Below are 25,057 nucleotides of genomic sequence, written 5' to 3'. Positions count from 1 at the left end.
TGCTGTAAAAAGGGACCTATAGGCTACATATAGCTTCATATCATATTTCTCACTCCAGGCCCTTGAATTCCAGAGTGTGAATATACAACATGGTATCCCAAGTATCTCAGTCAAAACCTAATGGGGTTGAGTGGTATTTTATAAAGATATTGTTATATTCTAAAAATCACTTACACTGTCAGCATTTTCTTAATATTACCCTCTCCAAAGAAGATGGATGCTAGGGCTTGAGGGTGTTTGTAGCCACGGACATATACTTTTCGTAAAGTGACAGTAAATAATAATCAAGTGTTGCTATATGAAAAATTAAAAGGAACAGGTGTGGTCTGGGATTTCAATGTTTTCATAATTATAAAATGTCTTCACACTACTTTGAGATGTGCCACCCTGCTTCAGTTATGACTTATGAACATAAATCTCCTATCTTATATCAAAAGAAATTCTAAAGAATTCGATTCAGTAAGACGAATGAGGATGACGTTTATTGGAAAATGCCTTTGAATTTGATGCACCCAGCAGTACTGACGAATATTTAGCCCTAAAGAACTACAGTACCCATAAATCCTTGCAAATTGAAGATTCCTATTTCGTGCCTGAAAATAAGCTTCATGTGTACGTGTCTTTCCTGTTGGCCCATTACGGTCAAAGCTCAAGGGAAAAAGGAGGGCAGTCACTGGAAAATAAATACCACAATTACTGCTGTGTGTGTCTCGGGTGTTTCAGGGATATTTGTGGGCAGCTACAATCCTTTTTTTCAGGTCCTCCCTCCAGTGTCATTGGTGAATGACCGAAGATGTCACACAGCAGGTTGTTTGCCAAGCTGCTTTGTAAGTATTTTAAAACATCAGTGTTAACCAAAATATTGAGCCGTGCAGTTTGCGTAGAAATGTATTGTCATTGTCACATTAGCTGAAAAGTGCGAGTTTATCCTGTCTCGAACAGGCTAACAGAGTTCCCCAGGGTTGTCTGTCAGTTAGCACGCTATCCGGCTAGTGAGCCTCAATATTTAGCCACCCGTTGTAGAACTCACTGACAGTTAGCCACTCAGCTAACTGGCTAGCTGCGTGCTAATGTCCAGCATTAACCTATCTTTAACCTTCTGCCTGCCTTACAGGCCAGAACAACTGTTGAAATTAGACCTCGTTAAATCTCTGGACTAAATGTATGATCTCCAGTCAGTTTGGTCAACTTATTTTGTTTGAGTTGCTGATTTTCAGTCAATAGTGTTTGGAGATAACTACATTAGCATTTCATTCACTCAGTATGCTTCATACTTAGTGTGCTTCAGACTTTGCTGTTGCAAGAGAGTAGTTATATCTAGAAACAAATTTGGTTTACGAACTGTCACTTTTTCTGACATTAAGTTGGTACTTGAACTTTGTACAGAGTTAGTGATATGTTGTGTGAATGAGGGGCTGAAGAGCAAAGTTCAGTCACTGTGGAAGTAGTTGGTCTGTTTATGCCTGTCCTTACTTGCCCTGGTCCTGGTGTCCCACATGTCAGCAATATAGGAGAGCAAATAACTAATCAATCCTGTATAATTGTTAATGCAAAACATCTTTTATTTGTTTCTTAAATTCTTAGTTCTGAACTTCAAGCTTTGCAATGTTTCTCCGTACCACTGTCTGTTAAAGCACAGCCCAAGAGTAGTTAACATTGTTCAGTACATTCAACCGTTTTAATGTGCATATCCATACAGTACAAGTAAATAAAACTGACAGTAACTGAAGGTGTGCATTTGGTCACAGGAAAGGCCATGATTTAAACTAATTAAACCCTCTTATCATAAGAGTGGTAAGAGAGTTTTAGAAACAGGGTCATGCATTGTGCAATACATTGTTAGAAAACCTGTAGAGTAACATATGTCATTCAACACCCCTGTCATTGACTTATCAGTTATTCTCAGGAGTGAAATACAGGAGTGGGCCTCCTTAATTGCACTTTGATCTGAATGTGTCCGGCTCTTCACTCATTATGTCTTAAGCCTGAGATTTGAGAACAGTTGTCTTCAGCTGCTGGAAACAGAGTAACTGAGAGCTGCAGTCCTGAACTTAACCATAGGGTAAATGTGCAGATAGCTCAAGTAAAAATTGTTAGACATGCCAACAGTTGCAGACATGCATGACAATGTGGTGTGTGTGTGGTCAACCCTACAATGGACTCTGCTAACACTAGTAGTCTGTTAATAATTAATTGTTGTCAATGCATTTCTCTGTTGAGTGTCAAGAGTGCACAATTATTCTTTTGTGATCCTCTCTTCATATCTAAGATGTGTTGAATTCATGCAGGTGCTATGTAGTTAAGTCAGTATTTGTCCTCGACAAGATTTAATTATGTTGTTGCATCTTCATAGTCATACTGTGTAGCGTGTGGAAAAACAATTTAAGTGCGGATGAACGATATTGAATATATAGTTGCAGAAAAAAAAGATTCTTGGTGGAAAAGTGAGTAGTGAGGCGAGTTTGATCTCAGGATTCAGTGTGAAAAAGAAAACTCTGAGCTTTGCCTTTTGATAGAGTAAATACCTCCAAATCATTTTTGACTACTTATGACTGCATAATATATTGAAATATCAAAAGAGCAATATGGCCAAATGCCGTTACAATCAGTTGTAAATCAAATGTTGCTACGGAGATGCTCAAGCTTACAAATCCTATTTTCCAGATGTACGTGTAACAGAAATTGCTTGCTTGATACAGATGTCAGGAAGGAAAAAAAAATCACAGCATTATTTTTTTCAGGGAAACTGAAATTTAATGCAAAAAACTACCATTACTGTGAAACCAAAACTGAAGGCTTTTCGCAGTGTTTGTCACTCAAAGAAGACACAGCTAAGCTCTCCTTATTTTGCTTCCTTCTGTATTTCTCCTTTCAGTGCAGCAAAGTGGAGTCAGACACTGTTATACTGGAACAAGAAAGAACCTTTACATCAACAAGAACACCAAGGTCATCTGCCAAGGTTTCACGGGGAAACAGGTTTGTACCACAAACTTTTTCCCATCAACAGAATATTTTCTACTGCGGTTGTTTGTTTTTTTTAGGTTTGTGAAGTGAAGGAATAATATTTTAAAAAGCATAATCAGTAAATATGTGTATAAATAATATCATATATCAGTTTTGACACAAATTTATAATATTTTATAAAATGTGTCAAAGAAAAGTTGAGGAGATTTCGTGTATATTGCTGCTCTCCTTTGGTTATTTGCAGTGCTCCTTTTACAAACTAAATCCATGTCTTATTAATGAATCACAGTTTTTCCAATGTTAGTTAAAACAGTTTGAATTAGACCAGGGAGTCTCCAAACGGTGTCAGTGAAGTGCAAGGACATCCAGTTCTTCCATCGTTTTTTTTTTTTTTTCATCAGTTGATAAAACGACATCAATTACAACAGCCTAAATGTATTTGTTATGGTCAAAAATACTGCAGTTGTACTCTTTTCCTGCTTTTTCTTGAGTTTAATAAGTAAATGCCTTGGGATGTTAATATCAGACATACCAGGCATCCTCAGTGCTATTGTTGAGTGCCTGTGGGATCAAAAACATAAGAATGATCCATCCAGGATCCAGGAACTTGCCACAAATCAATTAATTTGGGTGCTTTAAGGTTTTGAAAACCCCCTGTTGTAAACGGAAGTGAATTTTGAGGATTGGACATTGCCATTGAAACTCTGAGCTGCTTGAATACGACTTGTCCTTGATTGAGTTAATCATGCACTGTTGTGTTGGTGTTATTGTTTCTTATCCTTAAAGCCCTGTTAATAAATGTGGTTTCGCTTTTATGTCAGCCACTTTTAGATACCTCAACATCTTCCACCGTGCCTAACCTCAGACCGTGTTTTAGTCAATGATAGTAACTTGAAAATCTGAGGTGATTCACTTTGAACCATGTGCAGCCAAGGAGAATAAAAAAATCTTGGCAAGTGTGTTCAACAGTCCAGAAACGTGGCCTTAACAGATTTATATCCCCTCCTTTTGTCCTTGCGCTCATTCCATTTTTCATCTTCCACTTTCTCTTCAACATAATAAAAGGTTGTTAAATATAGTTCCATTGAACACTCCGGGTAATTAGAAAAGGATGAGAAATGAAGCAAGTGCTATTGAGTTCACATTGTCGCGTCTTCTGGCTTGATAAGCAAGCCATTTTTCAAATTTATTGTCCCAACATTTGCGATAATAATGACTGGCAAAAACAGCACAGTTAGCAGGGTGAAGGAGTATATTACAACTGTGGGAAAAACTGCTGATTCACAACTTCTAATTCCTCTTAATAAGCTAGTTATAATTTTAACATTGAACTCATTAATTTACGCTTTTAGTTATGACCCTTTATCTACATTGTTTCAGCATCTCCAGTGATAATTAACAGACTACTGACTGATGGGATTTGTTCAGCTGAAAATCAATTTCGTCTGCTTTGATGCACTAATTTGCACTGGGAACATACAAATGAGATTCACTCGCTGGATTTTACTTTCCAAAATACTTTCTAGTCCCTTTAGTGTTATCGTGGGCTTCATATGGTTTATTTTCAGTATAAATGGAACCTCGTGCTGATATTTGTACCAAATACAGCACACTATGAACAGCTAATCCGACCAGTTGGCGGAGATAAACTAAATCACTGTCTTGGCATTACTTATAAACCTCTTAACAGACAGTTTTCGTATTATTCACCTGAAGTGGCTGTAAGGTTAGAAAATCATTATTCTGTATTTTTTGTCAGTATAAGCTACCAAGCCTTCGTTGAAAATGTGTTTTTCATTGGTTTCCCCTGACTGAACAATTCAAACCCCTGATTCTTATGCTGCCTCTTTCTATCTTCATGATTCCATCAGATTGAAATATTCTCAATATCTCGTGTCATTTTATGGCTAATTCAGCTCTGCTTATCTGCTCTGAATTATAATTTGAATGGTTTGCGCAAGGCTTGTGCCAACTGAATGTAGTAAATTCAACAAGCAACAGAGTGAAACTATTGTGCGTTTTATCACCTTTGCGTAAGCACCCATGGCCGGATTATCAATGGGGCAAAGTGTGCAACTCCACTTCAAGGCCCCTGAAGGTCCGAGGTTGTGTTCACTAACAATTCTTTTTTCATAATATAATCAGGTGCATTTGTTTTAATGGGCAAAATACAGGACAGACAGGGAAGATCAAGTTGGTGGCTCCTGTGTTTGTATCTCATGTCTCAAAGAGGGGCCCTGCATCAGAGTGTAAGTTTAATAATGAATCGCGTGTAATAGCTCATGTAATATTACACTGACTTGGGTCATGCTTTTCAACATGTACGAATACGGCCCAGTTTGGTGAAAAAGTCCTATTGTGATATAATAAACATATCATGAGTCTATTTGCTTTGTTATCAAACTGCACACAAATGACTGATAATCAATCTTTAACTAGAAATTAAAAAAGTACAACATTTTTGCAGTCCTATTTTTACAGACACGGTGCTTTTCCTAAGTTATGTAAATAGGAATAATCAAAGAAGAAGAGTTTTACAGAAATACATACAGTTTTTTTGCAGCATTTCTTCATTTCTTGATTCCTTTAAAAAAAAAATATTTTTTTTTTCCGTGCTCATATAATTGCACGGGTATGCACCAATATGACGTTAACATGTTCTGTGTAAACAAATTTCCGTACAAGAATCCAGGGAGTTTTAAACACTGAATTACTGCAACTTGAAACTTGATCAAGTGAATAACAGCAAATGTGGCTGGGAAATAATCTATTGAAGGAATAATGTTGGGTTTGGGGGCTTAGAGAACAATATGTTGGTGTGTGCGTGATACACCTACTGCTTACTAGCAGAAGCCCGGGGATTTCAAGGTGCTTAATCTGGCCCTAAAAGCAGAGAGGGGAAGGGTACCTTAAGACCCCATGGAGTGACAGCATGTGAAAGACATATATTGAATATCTATCTTGGGAAGTGTATTCGAGGCTGTGTCGAACAGCACCCAAGCCTCTTTGATTTGATTTGTTTTGCAACTGTTTGGGTAGGAGATTAAAGTAAGCTCACATGATTATATAGAAGAAAATTTCATTTCCTTCTCATTGAATATATTTATTTTACCTCCATCCCCCAGACAAACTCTGTCTCATGTCTGTCTTTATGCCCCTCACCCAGCCTGGGTGATTGATCCTGGGTGTCGGCACATTTCCTGTTGTTGTTTTTCCCCTCTATGTCTTGAACTATATCTTAAGGTTGACGCCGTAGAAGTAATTGTATCCAGTTTCTTTACACACTCAAGCACACGCTGACCTCTCTCTCACCACACAGGGAACATTTCACAGTCAACAGGCTCTTGACTATGGCTCGCAGTTAGTTGGAGGTGTTTCCCCTGGCAAGGGTGGTAAGACTCATCTTGGCCTGCCAGTCTTCAATTCAGTCAAGGAGGTGGGTACAACTTCTTATCCATGTGTCCCTTATTTTATTTATTTGAATCTCCTCAGGTGAATGTAAAATACATTTACGGGGAGAACTGAAACATGGGGAGGGGATCTGACAGGTTTACTGCAAATATCCTGGAAAGGACTGATGCTTGTAAAGAAACATTAGGTGGCAGTATTTCATAACTTTACAATTTCCATTTTCAATACACCAATGTGTTTATTCCCTCCTCAGGCAAAGGAGGGCACAGGGGCCGACGCCACTGTGATCTATGTGCCCCCTCCATTCGCTGCGGCGGCCATCATCGAGGCCATTGACGCAGAAATTCCCCTGGTGGTGTGCATCACGGAGGGCATCCCCCAGCAGGACATGGTGAAAGTGAAACACAAGCTCCTCCGCCAGAGCAACACCTGCCTCATCGGCCCCAACTGCCCAGGAGTCATCAATGTAAGCACACACACACACTGACATGGATACTTTGATGATTTTTGTGTTAGCGGGGGAGAGAGCTGAAAGAACAAATCCTCTCGTGGGATCGACTGTAAATCCAATTTAATACATTATTTTCTGTTGCGGTTTTAGCCAGTGAAGAGTATGCAGTCCTGCTAATGCTTACAGGACTATGATTTATTTGTTGTTTCTGTTAGTTTGTTGTTGTTTTTTTTGTCCATTATTAAAAAAAGATGCAGGTCCATTTGCATGACTAATTCAACAGTTTCTAGATTTTAGCTTCACACCTTTCTTTTTATTCAAAACTTACCCTCTAGTTTACGATTCGTGCAGCACAAGCTCTCAGATTCACTTGAAAGCTGAATGCATTAAGAAAAACGAATGTACTGTGCTTACAGTTGTGCCCTACAATAAATGGATATCAAGTAGGTCTCAAACGACTTTGGTTTTTCTCAAATAAACTGAATTGGACCCAGCACTCAAACAAGACGGACTTGTGTCAATAGCATTTTCATTGATATCAAGAAAGTAGAAGTTCAATACAGGATACCCTATGTGTTTTTTGTAGCCATAATAAATGTTCCATCTTTCACTTGTAGCCTGGGGAGTGCAAGATTGGAATCATGCCAGGTCACATTCACAAGAAAGGCAGGATTGGTAAGATATCCCAAATTATTGCTAGTATTTTTTCTAGAAATTATTGATGCTGATGATTTAATTTCAATCTTGAATATGACCTGAAACCCATTTGAGATCTGCATTTGCATCTTTGTATCACGGTTTTGCAAAAGTGACCTCATGAAATATTTAGGTGCGTTTCTCCTTCAGGCATTGTGTCCAGATCGGGGACCTTGACATATGAAGCCGTTCACCAAACAACACAAGTTGGTCTGGGCCAGTCACTCTGCGTGGGTAAGCTCCCAGTGACCTGTGGCATATTGAATTAAGATTTAGCGCACAGAGTCACAGCTCTCAGAAAAGGTCATCATTTATTCAGCTCCATGCCCTTGATGTGAAACCCTACATGAACATCTTCCTTGACCTTCAGGTATCTTCTCCAGTTTCACTTTTCACACAAAGTTTTTGCATGCTAATGTTTTTCAATTAAAAAGTACCTATGTTTTGAGAAATTAATCTCACAAATGAATCACTTCAGTAGGTCTGTACATTCTCCTCATTGTCAGTCTCATTTTAAAGCCTATTTGATAGTCTCTGTTTTACTTAGTGTGAAAATTCTCTTATGTTGATACTGGAAACCCGAATTAGCTGAAATACAACTTGGCTTCATTATTATTGAGACATTTTAATTATGAAGTATCCTCTAGCCAGACTTCATAAAGCCAGTGCTGCTACTACATTAAATATTGCAGAGTTCACTAAGGGGGTTTATTGGTAGTTCTGCTACTGACTTTTTAACTCTGAGTTAGTATGACCTCGGGGCTACAGCAAATTACAGATAATACAATTTTAAATATCACAGTCCCCCGTGTGCTGGTAATATGGTTTCTTTGATTACTATTCATGTATAAATGTATCATTCATGAAAAAAATATTTTTTTCTTGGTGTTAACTTTTTAATGGTATGAATTCAAATTTTTGTGACGTTTGATTTGTCCTCTGTTTTTTTTTTTATGAGATCTAATCTCTCAGTGGTTTATCTTGTGTATGAAAGGAAACACTGAACTAGGTGACCATATTTGGACAAGACGGTTGCGTCTATAAGTGGTGCCATAAACATGTAAACCTGTATCAAAAAAATCGTATTTTTTGCAGTACGTGTAAAAAGGGCAATATGACACGGCATCCATTAATTTGGCTAGAAATTACAATTGGGTTTACAACTGTATTTACAGGTTTCATATTCAGGATAAACAACTGGAACTGTAAATCCATTGCAGGAATAATGGTACGTTTCCTTTTAACATTTTATTGTGTTATAGAGTTTAAAGTATTAACTAAAATTATGAGAAGCCTCCCACACACAAGTGTCGCCCTTTTTTACAGTTCTTCTCAAGTCTTCAGAGTTTTGCAGATTTCTAACATGTCTTTGGGGTTTTGCTGGCCAAAAATGAACTTAGTGTTAGAGATGTTATAAAAGCATGTGCAACACCAGCGAAAAAAAAAAAAGCTTCATTGTGTTTTTTGTTTTTCAGAAAAACACTTGATTACTAATAAATAAATAATATATCAATTCAAAGATAATTATTTTTTTCCAATAAAAAAATTAATATATTATATAACATCCATACATCCATTTTCTATACCACTTATCCATTAAGGGTCGTGGCTGGTCTGGAGCCTATCTCAGCTGACATTGGGTGAGAGGCGGGGTTCACTCTGGACGGGTCGCCAGTCCATCGCAGGGCCATCAGGAGCAATTAGGGGTTCAGTGTCTTGCTCAAGGACACTTTGACATAGTCACCGGGGGAAGTGAGGATCAAACCAGCAACCCTTGGTTGCTAGACGGCAACTCTTCCTCTGAGCCACTTCGCCCACTATTAAAAGAACATTTCCACTAAATCTCATGGAGAGTATAAAAGTCAGGATTCCTATCAGTTGTGGAGGTCACTGTTGCTACAGATGTACAAGGCAGCATGGTTGGATTACATGAATACTATTGAGACAGAGAATACATGAAAATGCTGAGAATAAACCCATCTAGTAACATTTCATTTGCTCACATGAAACAATTCAGTGTGCCAAATGGATTCGGCATCCCCGATGAACAGCTATGGAAGATTTGAGTGCTGTTGTGATGATCCGAAGTTGGTTTCAGCTGATTTATATTCCACTCTCAGGCTGAACAACAATGTGATCCTCAAATATTCACAGGAGTGTTCCTGGGAGAGTTTTGGGCACACAGCGATTGTTTGCTTTGTCTTCTGCAAGGTATTGGCGGGGATCCATTCAACGGTACAAACTTCATAGACTGTCTGGAGGTGTTCCTGCAGGATCCTAAGACAGAGGGCATCATCCTTATCGGAGAAATCGGAGGCAATGCAGAGGAGAACGCAGCAGAGTACCTCAAACAGCACAACTCTGTAAGGACATGACACACTGGACACCCATTATTAGACTTCCCTCTCCTTGAAACATCCGCAACTCTAGAGTTTCAAACTCTCCAGATATAAAATAATCCTCCTCCTCTGAATTAACATAGTCACACTGTTCAAATCTGTCAGATGTAGTGAACACGTCAGGAGTTGAGAACAAGGTGGACCCCAAAAGTGAGCTTTCTTTTTGATTACAGCCTCAGGCGTCTTTGGGAATGTCTCTGTGATTTACACGATAAAGATAAAGAGAGACAGATGGGATGAATGAATGATTCATAGGGCATGTTTTAGAAATCAGCAGTCAGCGTCTGTGATGCCCGTGTGTGATAAAGAAGCAGTAAGGTGACGATTTGCTTGTGCACCCAAGTGGCTAAGAACCTGTAATTGACATTTTTAACTTTAGCAGACCTGTACTTGCATTTTGCTCCTTGCAGATGACTTCTTTTTAATTTTAAAGTGTGTATGTGTGTGCCTATGGAGCTCTCAAGCTGAGAAATGGATTTGATTTGCCCTCAGCTGCTCTAATGCATGCAAATCTCTCGCTGGCGTCTCAGGAGAATAACTTCTCTCTCTCTCTTTCTTTTTCTCTCTCTCCCTCTCTTCCTCTCCCCCTCTCTTGACAAATAAAGTACAAACATCGCCCCGCACACCTCGTCACCCCAAGTGTTGTCAGTACGCCACAGTTCAAATGAAACACGGGCATGAAAAAGCCCAGCAGAGTGTGAGAGTAAGCTGCAAGATCTTCTGTTGAAAGTCAGTTGTGTAGAACATCTTAACAGGAAATCATGTGCTCAGACTTGAATTTTTTTAATAATTAAGAACAGTACAAAGAAAGCTCAAACAGAACTTCGGAGAGAACGTTTCTAGTTTGCTGCAAACTGAACTTTTCTTGATTTGAATGCATTTGAATTCAAGTCACCAACACTCTAACCGAGGGCAGCTCCCAACTGTGAATTTTATATTAATGTGAAACACACTACCAGCTCATCCAGCTCTCTCAAAATAAAGATTAAAAAATACTGCCAACCTAATCTTGAGGGTAGAGTCTCAGCTGTCTGACAAACTAAGAAGATTTTGGCAATTTGCACACCGATCTTAAACAAATAAAAACCTTTGATAATGTTACCTGTGAAATTATTTCAAGCTTCCAGAAATCCATCGGCATGTTGCGTACTCATGCATGATGAAATGCTGCTAAAACAAAATGTTTGATGCAACAAAACATTATTGTTACGGGCTCACTAGATATTTTGTAGTTGGTTCAGGCAATCAGGCAATAAGGGATGTGTGTTTATGATATTTATTTCAGTATTTAAATATATGTTTTGCGGCATCTGATGGTTAAATTTTTAGGGCTAAGGATGAATTTTATAAGTGAAATTTAAAAACTGCATTAGAGAAATTACAAATCCATCAATAATCAGCCTTTAAAATGTTAACTTTACAAGTGCACAACTCACCTTTTAACAACAGCAGTATTGCCTCTGAGCTACCAGAACAACTAACAACTAGACTGAATATTTTGTTAATTTATTGCGACTCAGTATGATATTCGCATTCATTTTTATCTTCCGTTTCCTCTGCGACAGCAGGATTCTCATACAGTGTTCCCTATACATTGATTTATTGATGGCAGCCAACAACAATATCAATTTGAATGCTTAAAATTGATTTTCTCTTTTCATTCATTTTATTTTTTTCTATTAAAAAAATGTAAAATCTTATTTCATTATATAGCTGTGTAGAGAGCATTGATCGGCAAAGCCGCGCTCTATTTTTACCAACACAAACACGCTGACAACAGTATAGTCAGTCCTAAAGCAGCCCCCCCCCCACACACACACACGCGCGCACACACACACCCTTCTCATCAACTGTGGAAGTTGATGATCAAGTATAACATAACGATTATTCTCTGTAACTTGGCATATAGCACCATGCATGCACATGATGTGGATACACAGAACAGGATTCAGGCAGAGCGCAGACAAGAAATGATCCATCCTGACGAGCTTTTCCCACCTAAGAGCTGGAGGTTTGACCACGGAGAAACAGAATCTTCCAGTGATGCCTGTTTTTTGTTTTTTTTTTGGAATTATGAATAACTTGGCAATCAATAGATACTTAACCAGCTAACTCTAACTTTTCTTGACTAACAGCAACTCGACTTAGGTGGCAGGTTTCAGACAGTATGCAGAGGGAGCTTCTTCAAAGCAAAACTTCGATCATGTTGAGCACAAAACGTCTTGATTTTGAATTTCTACATTGTTGCGTTGTCATGCACAGTAAAACACTGCTGAAGATAACGTTTGAGGCAGCAAAACATGTAGTTTAATTATTGTTTATGAAGGTGAGCGTTATAAGTTGACTTGTAGTTGCTGAGACTTTCTTATCGACTATGACTTTAGTCATCAATTGTGTGGAGGGTTTTTGATGGGCTCTCATGTATTTTTAAATCAGCTCTGCTTCATGTTAGCCATCAGAATAAATATTAGCTGCTATATGTGTCTCGATTTAGTAAATGATGTTTTGGGCAAAAATAAACAATTCACATGAAACCAATATCAGGCTCAAGGAATGAATTCTGACAAAGATGCAACATTCTGTTTGTCAGACTTCACAATCCCAAGCAAATTTTGACAAAATTGCCAAATCACCTTGTTCAACAACTCCCTGGCTAACGAGTGACAGAACCGCAAAGACTTCACCCTGTCAACCGAAATCACCGAAACGCCGGTAGAAAATTGTGATTTTGTTTGTGACCACAGCTCTCATCTTTCAAACTGGAAGTTGTTGGGTTTTTTTTTTTTGTTTGTGTGTTTTTTTCCAAGGTCTTTTTAAGACGGTGTTTTTCATGTTTGCGTAGACGGATTCTGCCACACAGGGGCACGTTGTGTATCAGTAGAAATAAGCGTCTCCAGTCATGATTTATTTGTGCTGTGCAACATTAAATATATTGAATACCAACCGGAGAAAGACACATCGAACAAAAGATGAAAAATTATATCGATCTCAGAATTCATCCTTGTTAACAATTGAGTTACTGCAGACTGTTTATCTATCGACTCTTTAATTCTGTAAAATCCAGGAGAACAAGCTCATGCTTGCCCCTAGGTTCCGCTAGTAGATTTTATGATGCAGAACATGTTCCAAGATTCAGTCTCCATCAGTGTCTGCGATGCTTCCCAGCATAATATGGTCTTAAAAGTCACCTGTATCAAAGGTCTGCCCATCATTGCTGGGGTTTCACAGGATTTCAGAAGTCAGAAATGGGTTTTACACAGAATAAGCACGTTACAATTTGCTTCATGCATATCAAGTAGGTAGGGGGGTATTTTGCTCCATAGCTTCCATGGAGGTTTACTGATTTTTTTTTTCATTTTTTTTTTTTTTCTATTTCAGCCTCTTGACTTTTAACCCAGCTTGTCTCTGTTGAGCTTATCTAAACCCTTTGTAATTCTGTGGGAACAACACTGCATAGCAATGCAGGTTGCAGTCTGAGGAAGACTGGGGTTACAAACCTGCTGGAGGATATGCAGACCGGCCGGTTCTATTCATTAGTTTGGCTTTTTAAGCTGGTACTCCTCACCTTAAAGCAGGATAGTTAGTGTTAATAGAACCTAGTCTTGTTTGCACCCAGAGGTGGGAGGTACTAGCCTTTCGGTCTCTTAATGAAGGTAATATATCTGACCTGCTAACAGCTGAAGACAAAAGATGGGTAAAGGGAGAGGAGTATGCCTTGTCTTTCTGGATGCATTGGTAACACTTAGTATCGAGGAGGCAGGGATTAATAGAGCAATTAAGTCCCTTCCATTAGATTTAAGACTTGATGCACATAAAGGTACTGTGTTTATTTCGAATGCCATTTGAATTCGGAGTAATAAAAAGGAGGAGTATTTTTCAACGGAGTATGGAACAGATGCTCTCTATATTTAAAGCACTTTCAAGTGATATTTCTTGTCTAATATCTAATTAGTGGTGTTTGTGTGCAGCCAAGGTCCACAACACTCTCTGGCAGATATACGCATGTCTTGCTACTCTAATAATCAAGTCATTTGTGGTTTGTATTAGGGGCTGCCATCTAATTCCCACCAGTGTGTCAGGGTTGAACTTGGACACAAAATTGTGCGTGCGTGCGTGCGTGTGTGTGTGTGTGTGTGTGCGTGCGTGTCTGTGTGTCTTTGAAGGACCTCGCTGTATTTCTTTGGCTGTTGAACATGCCACATTCGCTCTGCCATCTGCCTCGTTGAAAGCCCAGTACTAAATGTGTGTATGTGCGCAGAAGGCCGTCCTCTAAAATAATGTTGTTATTCTTAAGTATGAAATATTAGCTGCTGTGCGTGCGCACACATGCACACACTCCGGTCCCCCCTTGCTAGTTATGATGTTATTGCTGAAGATGAAATATTAGCTCTCTTCACCTTGGAAATTATCTTAACTGTTGAACGTAACATCCATCAATGAGCAAGCAGCACAGACAGGCGCTGAGCTAATCAGTGTCTGCATGACTAATTACCATCTCAGAAATGAAATGATACGAAATGGCAGGAGCCTCAGCCCCTATCTGGTCATACACCAACCCATGCAATTAAATGGCTTGATTGACCCTTTGTTTTAATAATGCTGGCTGAGACAGAGATGGCTGGTTCGACAAGCTCCTTATCATCGGGGTTTGTAATGGGAGGACATGGGGTGTTTAATTTCTAATGAATGAATAAAATGCAGGTGCAGAAAACAAATCCTTTCTATTTATGTTCACCTCCTCACTGTTTTTGCTCTCCATTCTCTCAACATTTTGTCCATTTTCCCAGCACTTCGCACTTCACCTTTAAGCCAAATCTCCTTTTTCACCTCATTTTATTCTGAGCCTTTTCTTTCCTCTTCGCCGCTGTGTCCAGGGTGCTAATTCCAAACCTGTGGTGTCCTTCATTGCGGGACTAACCGCTCCTCCCGGGCGTAGAATGGGCCACGCCGGCGCCATCATTGCTGGCGGGAAAGGAGGTGCCAAAGAGAAGATTGCAGCCCTGCAGTCAGCTGGAGTAGTAGTCAGCATGTCTCCTGCCCAGCTGGGTAGCACAATGTTCAAGGTGAGTCTTTCCCCCTGGAAGCAGATATTATATTCAATGGCTAAAAGAATAGTAATCATGATGATGTGATATGATGTCTTGTCAGGGTACCAAGATGATAAGGAGGACAGTGTATTCAAATTATAGATCTTTGTGGGACCGAGCCTGGACATAATTTATCATTTGAAATGCACTGTTTCAACCAGTAACACACATCTTATGGTAACGTTCCATTCGTATGTTAACAGCGTTTGTGTAGCAAACACCCCTGTATAGGAAGAAGCATCTACGTTTTCCAGAATCATGCAATGGTACAAATACAGCTGGAAAAGGCCTCTTAGCGCTTTTAATTCTAGAGGTTTTAAAAGCAACAATTGTATTTTTTTTAGAGTCCAGAAAAAAACATTTATTTTGTTTTCACCTCATTCATCAGTTTGAAGTTGTGTCCGTCTCTTTTCCCGACAGTCTCCAGTATTTGTCAAGACATTAATGTCTTGATACTTCTAAGTTATTCTTGCGTACCACTAAAATGTCATTGATGAATTATAAATAGACAAATCTAAATGGCTCACATCCGCCTCTGTACATGCTGATCTTTGACAAAAATGTAGAATTTTGTATTGTGTATTATTTATTTTTTTTACCTTACATTTATCTGAGTAAACAAGCTACTTTGGGCCTGGTGAAGAGGGAATATAATTACAGTGTAATAACACGTGAAGAATGCGCTTTTTGGAGGAAGCTTCAGAAACAGCTGATCATCTTCCATCATCTGTAAAATATGAGACCGCTCACTGGAAACGGGAATTAAAATATTTTCTGGGAGCAGCAAGTTTGAGATTGAACTTTTAATATGCCGTAAAGAAGGGCAGAAATTAATTAACACATGTTGACAGCGGCGGGGTTGGCGCCGCTGCCTCTTTATTTCAGTTTATCTCCAGGGAGCCACTGTTAACAAGATGTATAAAAAGTGAAAGCATGTATTACAGCCATTCATCATCTTATACTTTCATTACCACTGCTGGCACTACTGCACACGGATATAGATTTTACACATGGTTTTTCCCCCCCCCAAAGTTTAATTCATAATCATTGTGCGTAATGATGAAAAACGTGCTATGCGGTCGCTCATTTTGCTGCACATTGTGTCCATGCATCTCTGTTAAACCGACGGACCTCTGTAATCCAAGTAATAGCAGTCAAAAGAAGCAGAGATTTGCTCTGCTGGGGGAGTTCTGCCAGAGGCGGACGCTGGAAACCTGTTTCTAATGAAATCATTGACTCATAATCGACTTTAGCAGAGCTCAATAAATACGCATATCGCTGCAGTTGAAGTCTTTTTGTTTGTTTTAAGATAAAATATGCTTTGGAATCAAACGAGCTGGATATTTGATGTATCCGTCCTTGATAATAAATGCAGAACACAGCATGTTGGAACATATGTTATTTTTGGATGCGTCGTCAGTTAAAATGATAGATCTGATGGAATACGACCGGCGTGTTTGTCACGTCAACAAGGACTACTTGAGATGTTTTGGTCCTCAAAGTCACATGAGCACGTCCTTGCGCACTGTTCATCGCCACAATTAATACAGACACACATCAGCAGCTCAGACGTGCAGTAAACAGGTCCCAGCTTATTTGTGTTACCACCGCCGTCCCTGTTCATTTTGATTTCCAAGAAATTGGAGAATTTGATTGAGAAACACGGAAGGTCCAAGCAGTATTTCCTATATTTTACTGCGTACTCATATATTATGTACTATATACTGCCTCAGTCAAAGAACTCCGTGCATGCTATACTCAGGCCAGGGCTGGATATTGGCAATGAACTCCCGATAAAAGATGTACCACAACACATGAGGTTAACAAGATCTCATCAAATACAGATCCATTGCAAAATAATACGATTCATATTGCAGTACTCTGCATACGCAGATATTATGAAGAGAGCTGAAAATGCAGTACAACATGCTGTGAAGAGCACCTGCACTCTTGCTTCATATTTTCTCGTGTGTTTATACTTTCATCTTTGATTTTATTCATACAGCAGGTGGGAGTCTAATACAGAACATGCCTGGTGAAGAATAAAACAAACTCTTGACTGTTGTTTTCTCCTTTTTCCCCCACTTTTACAAATTACACTGGCTAAGACAATCATTTATTCATGCCGCATTCATATCGTGCCAGCTGTTACGTGTAAAGCATATATTCAGACTAAATAAGCAAGGTTTGGACAAAACTGAGCTGACTAACTTTACCTTTATCCAACTTAATCTAAAAACTCAATTCATATCCACGGCAGAATGATTATGACCTTTTAGCTTGTTTACAAAATATCTGAAATGCATAATCACAAGATCCACATAATATGAGTGAAACTTGCATGCACACCATTCTGGAAAGCCGTCTAAGACTTAAAAACTCTGACAACAGTGCAGAGCATGTGAAAGCTTGTACTATTACAACTCGTCATGGTTTACTTTCACCTTTAACTATATGTACTGAAAGATTATGTAACACGTCAAAGGAAGATGCTCACGAATCACAACTTGGAGCACATGAATATGGAATAACTGAGACTAAATGTGAACGCAAATATTCATGAATGGATGTTTTGTAGAGGAATCGGGCTCCTTTTGCCTCTAGCTTGGTTGAACGTTTGCACAGACTCAGTTGGCTGCGTCTGAGGGGTGGGAAGCTGGATAAGAGTGTGTGTATGCTGCACTAGCACCTCCTCCGTTTCTGGGAGGGAGCAGAACTGGAGGGAATAGCATGATTCCCACATGCTGGTGAAGTGCCTGACCATCAGGTTGGCGCCTTGCATGGCAGCCTCCACCATCAGTGTGTGTGTGTGTGTGTGTGAGTGAATGGGTGAATGAGATGACACTGTAAAGCACTTTGGGTGCCGCTAAGGTAGAAAAGCGCTCTATAAAATTGAGTCCATTTACCATAAATTGAGGTAAATGATGGAGTCAACAGCTCCATATGTGATGAGGAAGCCATGAAGTGGACTACAGCCAGGACTCCTTGGCCCAGGGAGCCGGGACAAAACACTCCAAAAAAGATGAATCTTCTTTTTTTTTTTCCCTCTCAGGCCTAAAAAACATTACAGCACGAGCTCTAATTTTAATTCTCATCTTGTTGGTCGTGTGACTCTCACACAACATCATTTTTGTCTCTCTCTGTCACTAACAAGTCTGCTCCTGCTGTGGCACCATGATTCTTGCTTTGTACGTAGTCTGCCACCACAACTCATAAAAGCCTCTCCTCCTTTTCTCTTGTCACACTTTTCATCCCATTACTCATCTCTTTTGTCCTGTTCTTTAAAAGCTTTCTCCCTAATCACTGTACCCCGCTGACTCTCACTCTGCCTCATCTGCAAAGCAAACACCTTAAAACAGCTGTTAATAATCAGCCACAACTCCCCAGTTTACCCACCAAAATGTCTCCTCATTCATTTCATCCTTCCCAAAACACAGAGGTGAGAGAGGGGGAGGTTGCCTCAGCAGGCATGTTATGTTTCAAATCCATGGCGTCCTCCAGGTGGCAGTATAACTTCAGGTATCTCTGAAGCTCATTGGAATGAGCCAACATGTGCATGAGTACTCATGTGTTCTGTAGAGCTGATAAATGACATTTGCATTAAGTTACTTCCCCCCGTGGAATGAAAATTCTTGGAGAAGGACATATTCTATCATCCTACAGTTTGTGTGATATTTTCCAAATTGAATATGTAAATGGCTACATCCTTTTTAATGGCTAACATAATGCTTTCCCATTTATAGTCACATGGTTTGGACATTGCAGATAAACAAAGCAACCTCACATAAATCAGATGGGTTTTTTTTTTTTGCTTGTTTTTGTTTTTTGCAGGTGTGTAGCCCCTATCAATCACAGGACGTGAGGAGCTTTAATGTTGACAACTGGAACACACTCTCTCTCTCTCTCTCTCTCTCGCTCACTCTCACACTCTCTATCTCTCTCTCTGTCTCACACACACACACACACAACGGTTTGAGCTACATGTTTCACACACTCCAGGAAAAAGGGCTCTCCGAAGCAGCTCTGTTTTTTCTAATAGCTGATCTGATACACGGGATCAAAACAGCTGTAAATTCTACATGAATAAATCATTGACCTCATGCTATCTGACCATCTTTTCTTGTGCCTCTCTTTGTTGTCCATCTCTGTAGGAGTTTGAGAAGAGGAAGATGTTATAAATTGTGCAGGAAAGGCGCACCAACAACCCACCCACCCACACCCCCCGCAACCGCCCTGATACTGAGATGAACATCCTGATTCGGGATGTGGAAACGGCCCATAGTATCCATTAAAACCCTGATCCCTGATTGTTTCAACTGCAACGCACACACATGCTGTGTTTGTATTGTATAATTTCTGCCATGAACTTGTACCTTGCACATAATGAAATAATAAATACTAGTGTCTTGTTGGTATTTTAAAGAACTCATTATACACAGTGTAAAAGCTTTATAGATGTTTTATTTTCTTCTTCTTGCTCCACTTAACGTTGGCAGCTGAAGGACAAAAACCATGGTAACCTTGGTGATCTGTTTCTCTCTCTGCTGTAAGATGTATTCCATCACTCATTCCAACGGCTGTCCACCAGAATAAGAAGTACTTCTCATATCATGTTCCAGCTGGGTTTTTTTTTTTTTTACTGTCCACACCTTCACATTTTACCAACATCTGACTTATTATAAAGCCTATATTTCTTCAAATTCTTTTTCTTTTCTTTTTTTGAAAGGAGCATAACATTTCACATGGGTAATAGATCAGGTAGAGATAAAGCATCACTTTTATTTATCGGTGTTTCCAACACTGATGAAATCGATGAACCAGGTTCAGATCTGGTGTCTTTCAACACCGAGGACCTTGAAGTTGTGTTGCCTCTCATGTAAACTAGCATTTGTGCCAAGACGTATAATTTAGTGGCAACTATTTCATGACACATTATTGAAAGCCCTAGTAGAGGATTAAAACCAAAAAGAAAAGAAAAGATGAACATCTAACAGTTGGTTCACTTGGGAAAAAAAAAATAAAGAAAGAGACACATAAATTAGCACTTTCACAGATGACAGCTTACCCAGTTGGTGTTGACCTCTCAGGAGTTCCCAAATGTTGGCAGCTGTGTGGGAACATTCATTTTTCTCTAACTTTCATTGTTAAAGTTGTCTTAACTTGGTATGATGTAACAAAAATATTCAGTGTCACAACATAACATTATTTTAACTTGATATCCTGTTAGCGTGTCAACAAACTCTCACTGTGCCCCCGTTTGGACGTGGCATGAACGCGCTTCCTGACCGAGCCGCTCACATGTACACAACTTGAAGTGTGAGAGGTCATGCCAGATGTTAAAATGTAGCGGAATTACAGTTGAACTTCATGAAAAAGCTGTGGGTTAAATTAACACCTCATTACTGTACACAAGGTAAAATTAGAGCTAGAGGAGGAAAATGAAGGGGCGATAAGGTCACAGTCAGTTCTGCACCCACAGAATCTTTTTAAATTAAAGCACGAGGAACAAAAGTGTGTAATGAAGCATATAATGCCCTACACTGGACAATCTCTACAGCCTTTACTTATCTGCTTTGCAGCAGTCAGGCAAGGCAGATTATTCTGTGTATACATTGTGAACAATTACTTTTTAATCTGTATTAGCCAATTAACATAATGACTGACAGTGGAGCAGGAAGCTTATTTGTTTAGAGGCTCAGAAGTTCCTTCTGCTTCTGAAGTTGCCAGGCTCTATTCTCCTTTGGACAGACTAGTGCACAAGATGTAAAGGAGCAGAAGTTAGCTGCTGGTGCTGTTTAGCTTTTATTTTAAAGTAATTAACTGCAGGTTAGAAAAGACAAACTTGTGTCATCAAACTCCTACTGCGGGGCGGCACGGTGGTGCAGTGGTCAGCACTGTCACCTCACAGCAAGAAGGTTCTGGGTTGGAGCCCCGGGGTCTTTCTGTGTGAGTCTCCATGTTCTCCCTGTTCCTGTGTGGGTTCTCTCTGGTACTCCAGCTTCCTCCCACAGTCCAAAGACATCAAGAGGGGACGAGGCTGATTGATACTCTAAATTGACCGTAGGTGTGACTGTGAGTGTGAATGGTTGTCTGTCTCTATGTGTTGGCCCTGTGATGGACTGGTGACCTGTCCAGGGTGAACCCCGCCTCTCGCCTGTAGCCGCTGGGATAGGCTCCAGCCCCCCCGCGACCCTTAATAGGAACAAGCAGAAGACGATGGATGGATGGATAGATGGATGGTTTATTTTAGAGAGCACAGTTGGTACACTAAAACAATATTGATGACAATATTTAAGCCAACATGCTCCAAAAAAATAAGTCATCGTCATCGTGTACAAATTTGTAAATGCGACATGCTGGCGGAACAGTCGCATGATGCTGTGACTCAATCCACTCATACATGCATCGACAAATCCGCCAACTGTGGGATGACTGAGTTATGCAGAACATTGTGTTGATGCAATAAACAACAGGTGTGAGGGGGAACTCACACACCTGTGAAACAACAATAAATTGTTAATCATGTGAGCCACCACTGAAATCCCCCAGAGTTTGATTTTTCTAAAAGAATACAGGACAAGGACATAGTTTTATGAGTTGGCACATCCCTACTAGTAAGTTCACAATGGAAAAATAAAATACTATAGTTACACTTTATATAATAAAATGTAACAATTTAATTTACCATCGTTGGAAACTACTGATTTGGGACGGATACAACTTTTAACTTGACAACTCAGTCAGTTTTCAGGTGGAAAGTTGGTTTTTATTGTTAAAAATATCCCACACTGCCAATAGTTGCCATGGCTGTACGATTCATGTTAAATTAAACATCCCCGTGTTTGCATAGACTTTTCTACTGCGATAGACTTACGATAGACGATGCTTCCGTGTCGCTGGTCGAGGCAGATGGCAGCCCACCTTGGGCTCAAAGACTCTGCCCTTTAAAAGGCAATTTTTGTTGCCAAGAGCTCTTTTTGGAAATGCTAGCTCTCACTAAATTAAATCACAGTGTGGTTTGGGACTGTCAGTGCTTTGTTGCGATTTGATACTGCAGAAACAAAATGTGACTCGACGTCAGAAGCGCTGTGAGAACATTATTAGGTACTGTAATGATTGTACGCATTGACTCGCGCTTAAAAAAAAGAAAGAAAAAAAGACATGGTGATGACATCCAGCTGTGTGTCGACCTTAAAATAGAAAGGCTTACCTTCGAGTGCATGCGGTTCATTTCAAGTCGACTTTTTACATTATTAGAGCGCTTGCATTCATCTGCAGAAGGTAACACACTTTCAGCATTTTATTTTCTCAAAGCGCAGTTGATGTCAGGGGTATAGAATGTTGATTTCATCAAAAATAAAGGATGAGAGCTTGAGAAGGGGACTGACACCCAAACACCTACAATGAATCTTTGTCAAAAGACTTCAGCCAAATCTACCATTTAGATTGGAAGAATCAGGACTTCCTCTCGGAGCAGACGGTAACCCTAATGAACTCAACAGGATGCACTGCAAGTGCCTTCACAGACACACACACACACACACACACACACACACACACACACACACACGCTGCACCACCTTATGACTAATGTATGTGAGGAGATGCTACTGAAGAGCCCAGCATGTAAATCAGTCATTCAATTAAAAGGCTGCTAATGAAACAGGCAAGATAAATCTTGTGTGAAGAAACATTTTTTTCTCTTCTTCTTCTTCTTCTTCTTCTTAACTCAGCCTCGTGTGTTCAGTGTGCTGTGTGTGTATGGTGGGTCATTAACTGTGCCATTGAAACTGCCAACAATAGCGTCTGCAGCCACCTGCCAATTAAGATTACATTTCTGAGACAAAAAAAAAAAAGTCCCTATCTGGAAGCTTCGCAAGTGCAGGTTAGATTTGATGCCTTTAATTACCTGGTTTGTTGGCACCCGCCCTCAAATAAGCGCTCATCCATTCGATGTCACAAATGGAAAGTGCCAGCGATCATTGTCAGATTGTTTTATTGATACCATTGATCCTACCTGACACACTGAGGTCTGGCTGGCACTATCTCCATTAAAGCATCGGGAGAGCAGCTAAGGACGAAAAATAAAACCAAGGGGCTTGACAGTAGCAATTTGCATGAGGCAGTGTTGTTTTAATAGAACAACTGACTTGAGATTGCTTTGGGAATTGAGGGCAAGAATGAGGACAGAGAAAGGGATGTAGAGGGATCTTGGAATAGAACCCCCTTTTTCTTTTCTTTTCTCCTTTTTCTTTTTCTTTTTTTTACCGGATCAGCTGTGCATCGGTTTCTTCTCCAGACAGAGAAAATGTTTGTTTTTTGATGATGAGAGGAAGCCGGGAGAGCTGCTGCTGCTGCTACTATGGTAAAGTCATTCTTCCTGGTATTACAGAAACGAATAGAGCAGTAACTCCTCAAATAACTCATCAAAACAATCCGAGAATGTTTTCCTTCTCTAACAAGCTGGTTAAAGAAGTCCTCCTGCAATTTAGTATTGAATTTTCATGAAATGAGAAACTTGCAAAAAGACGCGTTTTTAAACATTTATCAACATTTTGCTGCAGAGGCTGAGGTCAGCTTGTTAATGAAGAGATTTGAAGACTTTAGCTTTGAAATCATATTTTATTAATGGTTCAGTTAATAGTCGGTAAAGATGGGATGGTTTTAAAAAAAACACAACAAAAATTGATCCTCTATGTTCTCGCGCACAAATTTGTAACAACTTATCAACCCTTTTTACCGGCAGGAAACAAAGCTCTAAGACTGAATTGGGAATTAAAAATGAAGGGTTTAACAAAAAGCGCTTCGGAACATTACTATTGTAGGACTCGTAAGCTGTGCCAGCACGGAAGTCCAATTTTGTCATGGGCACAATAAAGTGTATCGCATCACATCGTACCGTATTGTATTATAATGTAAGGAGTATTTGAAGATAAATTAAATACAAATGTACCCATAAGCCCTCTTTGTATCGTAAAATGGATAGAAGCCAGCAAATGATGTCTTATTAATGTCTTAATAATATTTTTTAATTGTAGATGACTCCTGCTGATGACTGATTAGAAAGTGTGAAATCTGCAGCCCATTATTAATAAGAGAGTGAGACACCGAGAATTAACGCCAGAAAGAGAGCTGGGTTTTTTTTCTTCTTCACAACCTTGCAAACTAACAGTTACTCCTTTTCACGACTAATTTGTTTTACCTCGTCTTCATGTACTTTCATGTCTCGTCTGAACTCCCGCGTTAAGCAGCAACATTTGGCTTAACATGTTTGTGATTTATCGACTGTATAAAGCCCACATAGTCAGAGTGGAAGACCTTTATAAATGGTGGGATTTCAGAAGGTCGCTCTGCATTTTTCTCCTCTGTATGTATAAAAAAGAATCAGTTTACATGCGTCTCCACTGGTGGTAACATAATGACTGCAACATGGAGCCCATCCGCGGTTATCACGTCCCACCAGTTGTTGCTGAGGCGCCTCATCAGGAGTCTCCCTGTGGGATTGACAACAGTGTGTCCTAATCCTGGGGAGAGATGTGTTTTGATGCGCGGGGGTATATTTTGTGATATGAACACGAGTTCCCTTTAGTTTGGCTGTCAGACACAAATGGTGTTTGCAGAAGTAGGAACACGAATGACAAGAATATGAAATCCCCCCCAAAAAAAAAACCTCGACCATGAGGCCTTGACAGGACCATTACAATTTCCATCACGTGTGCCTCGGTATCATTTCCTGAACGATCTGCCCCCGACGTTACCCTGCCCCATCATCTTTATTAATGCCAATATTGTTCCTCCAGGTGGCAAAAAAACCCCACAACATCATCAGTCTGGTTACATAGAAGCTGTTCATGTTGTTTTCAGCTGCCTGTGTTTATTCTCACTTCATGCACACTCCACTGGGGGGCAACAATACGATCTCATCTGCTGAGAATCTTAGAGCAGAAAAGTTGCATGGAGTCCATGTAAGCAGCAAATATAACACAGCTATAGCCTCTCTACGTTAGCACTCTCTGCTAATTGTTAAGCCCACGCAACTCCCACTTTAT

At 39.8% G+C, this 25,057-nt stretch overlaps 1 protein-coding gene across 1 annotated transcript; it reads left to right on the top strand.

Annotated features, from left to right (window-relative positions):
- Window positions 1-616: 616 nt before the first annotated feature.
- On the top strand, window positions 617-19,708 carry suclg1 (succinate-CoA ligase GDP/ADP-forming subunit alph). Its single transcript, XM_086211564.1, has 9 exons — window positions 617-827; window positions 2,876-2,976; window positions 6,284-6,400; window positions 6,629-6,841; window positions 7,444-7,501; window positions 7,673-7,756; window positions 9,734-9,885; window positions 14,796-14,984; window positions 19,160-19,708. Exons 1-9 carry the CDS (start codon window positions 794-796, stop codon window positions 19,184-19,186), a joined length of 975 nt encoding a protein of 324 aa, XP_086067690.1. The 5' UTR covers window positions 617-793; the 3' UTR covers window positions 19,187-19,708.
- The last annotated feature ends 5,349 nt before the right edge of the window (window positions 19,709-25,057 follow it).

This window comes from Aulostomus chinensis, chromosome 8 (assembly GCF_037954235.1).
Source record: "Aulostomus chinensis isolate RoL2024-O1b breed Wild chromosome 8, RoL_Achi_v1.0, whole genome shotgun sequence".
In the NCBI taxonomy this organism is placed as follows: Eukaryota; Metazoa; Chordata; class Actinopteri; order Syngnathiformes; family Aulostomidae; genus Aulostomus; species Aulostomus chinensis.
Note: the sequence above shows the minus strand (reverse complement) of the source record. Positions and strands in the feature narration are given on the sequence as shown.

Coding starts and splice junctions, on each gene's coding strand:
- suclg1 (XM_086211564.1), top strand. CDS start 794: ATGTCACACAGCAGGTTGTTTGCCAAGCTGCTTT. Junction 2,977..6,283: donor AAGGTTTCACGGGGAAACAG/GTTTGTACCACA, acceptor CTCACCACACAG/GGAACATTTCACAGTCAACA. Junction 7,757..9,733: donor GGGCCAGTCACTCTGCGTGG/GTAAGCTCCCAG, acceptor GTCTTCTGCAAG/GTATTGGCGGGGATCCATTC.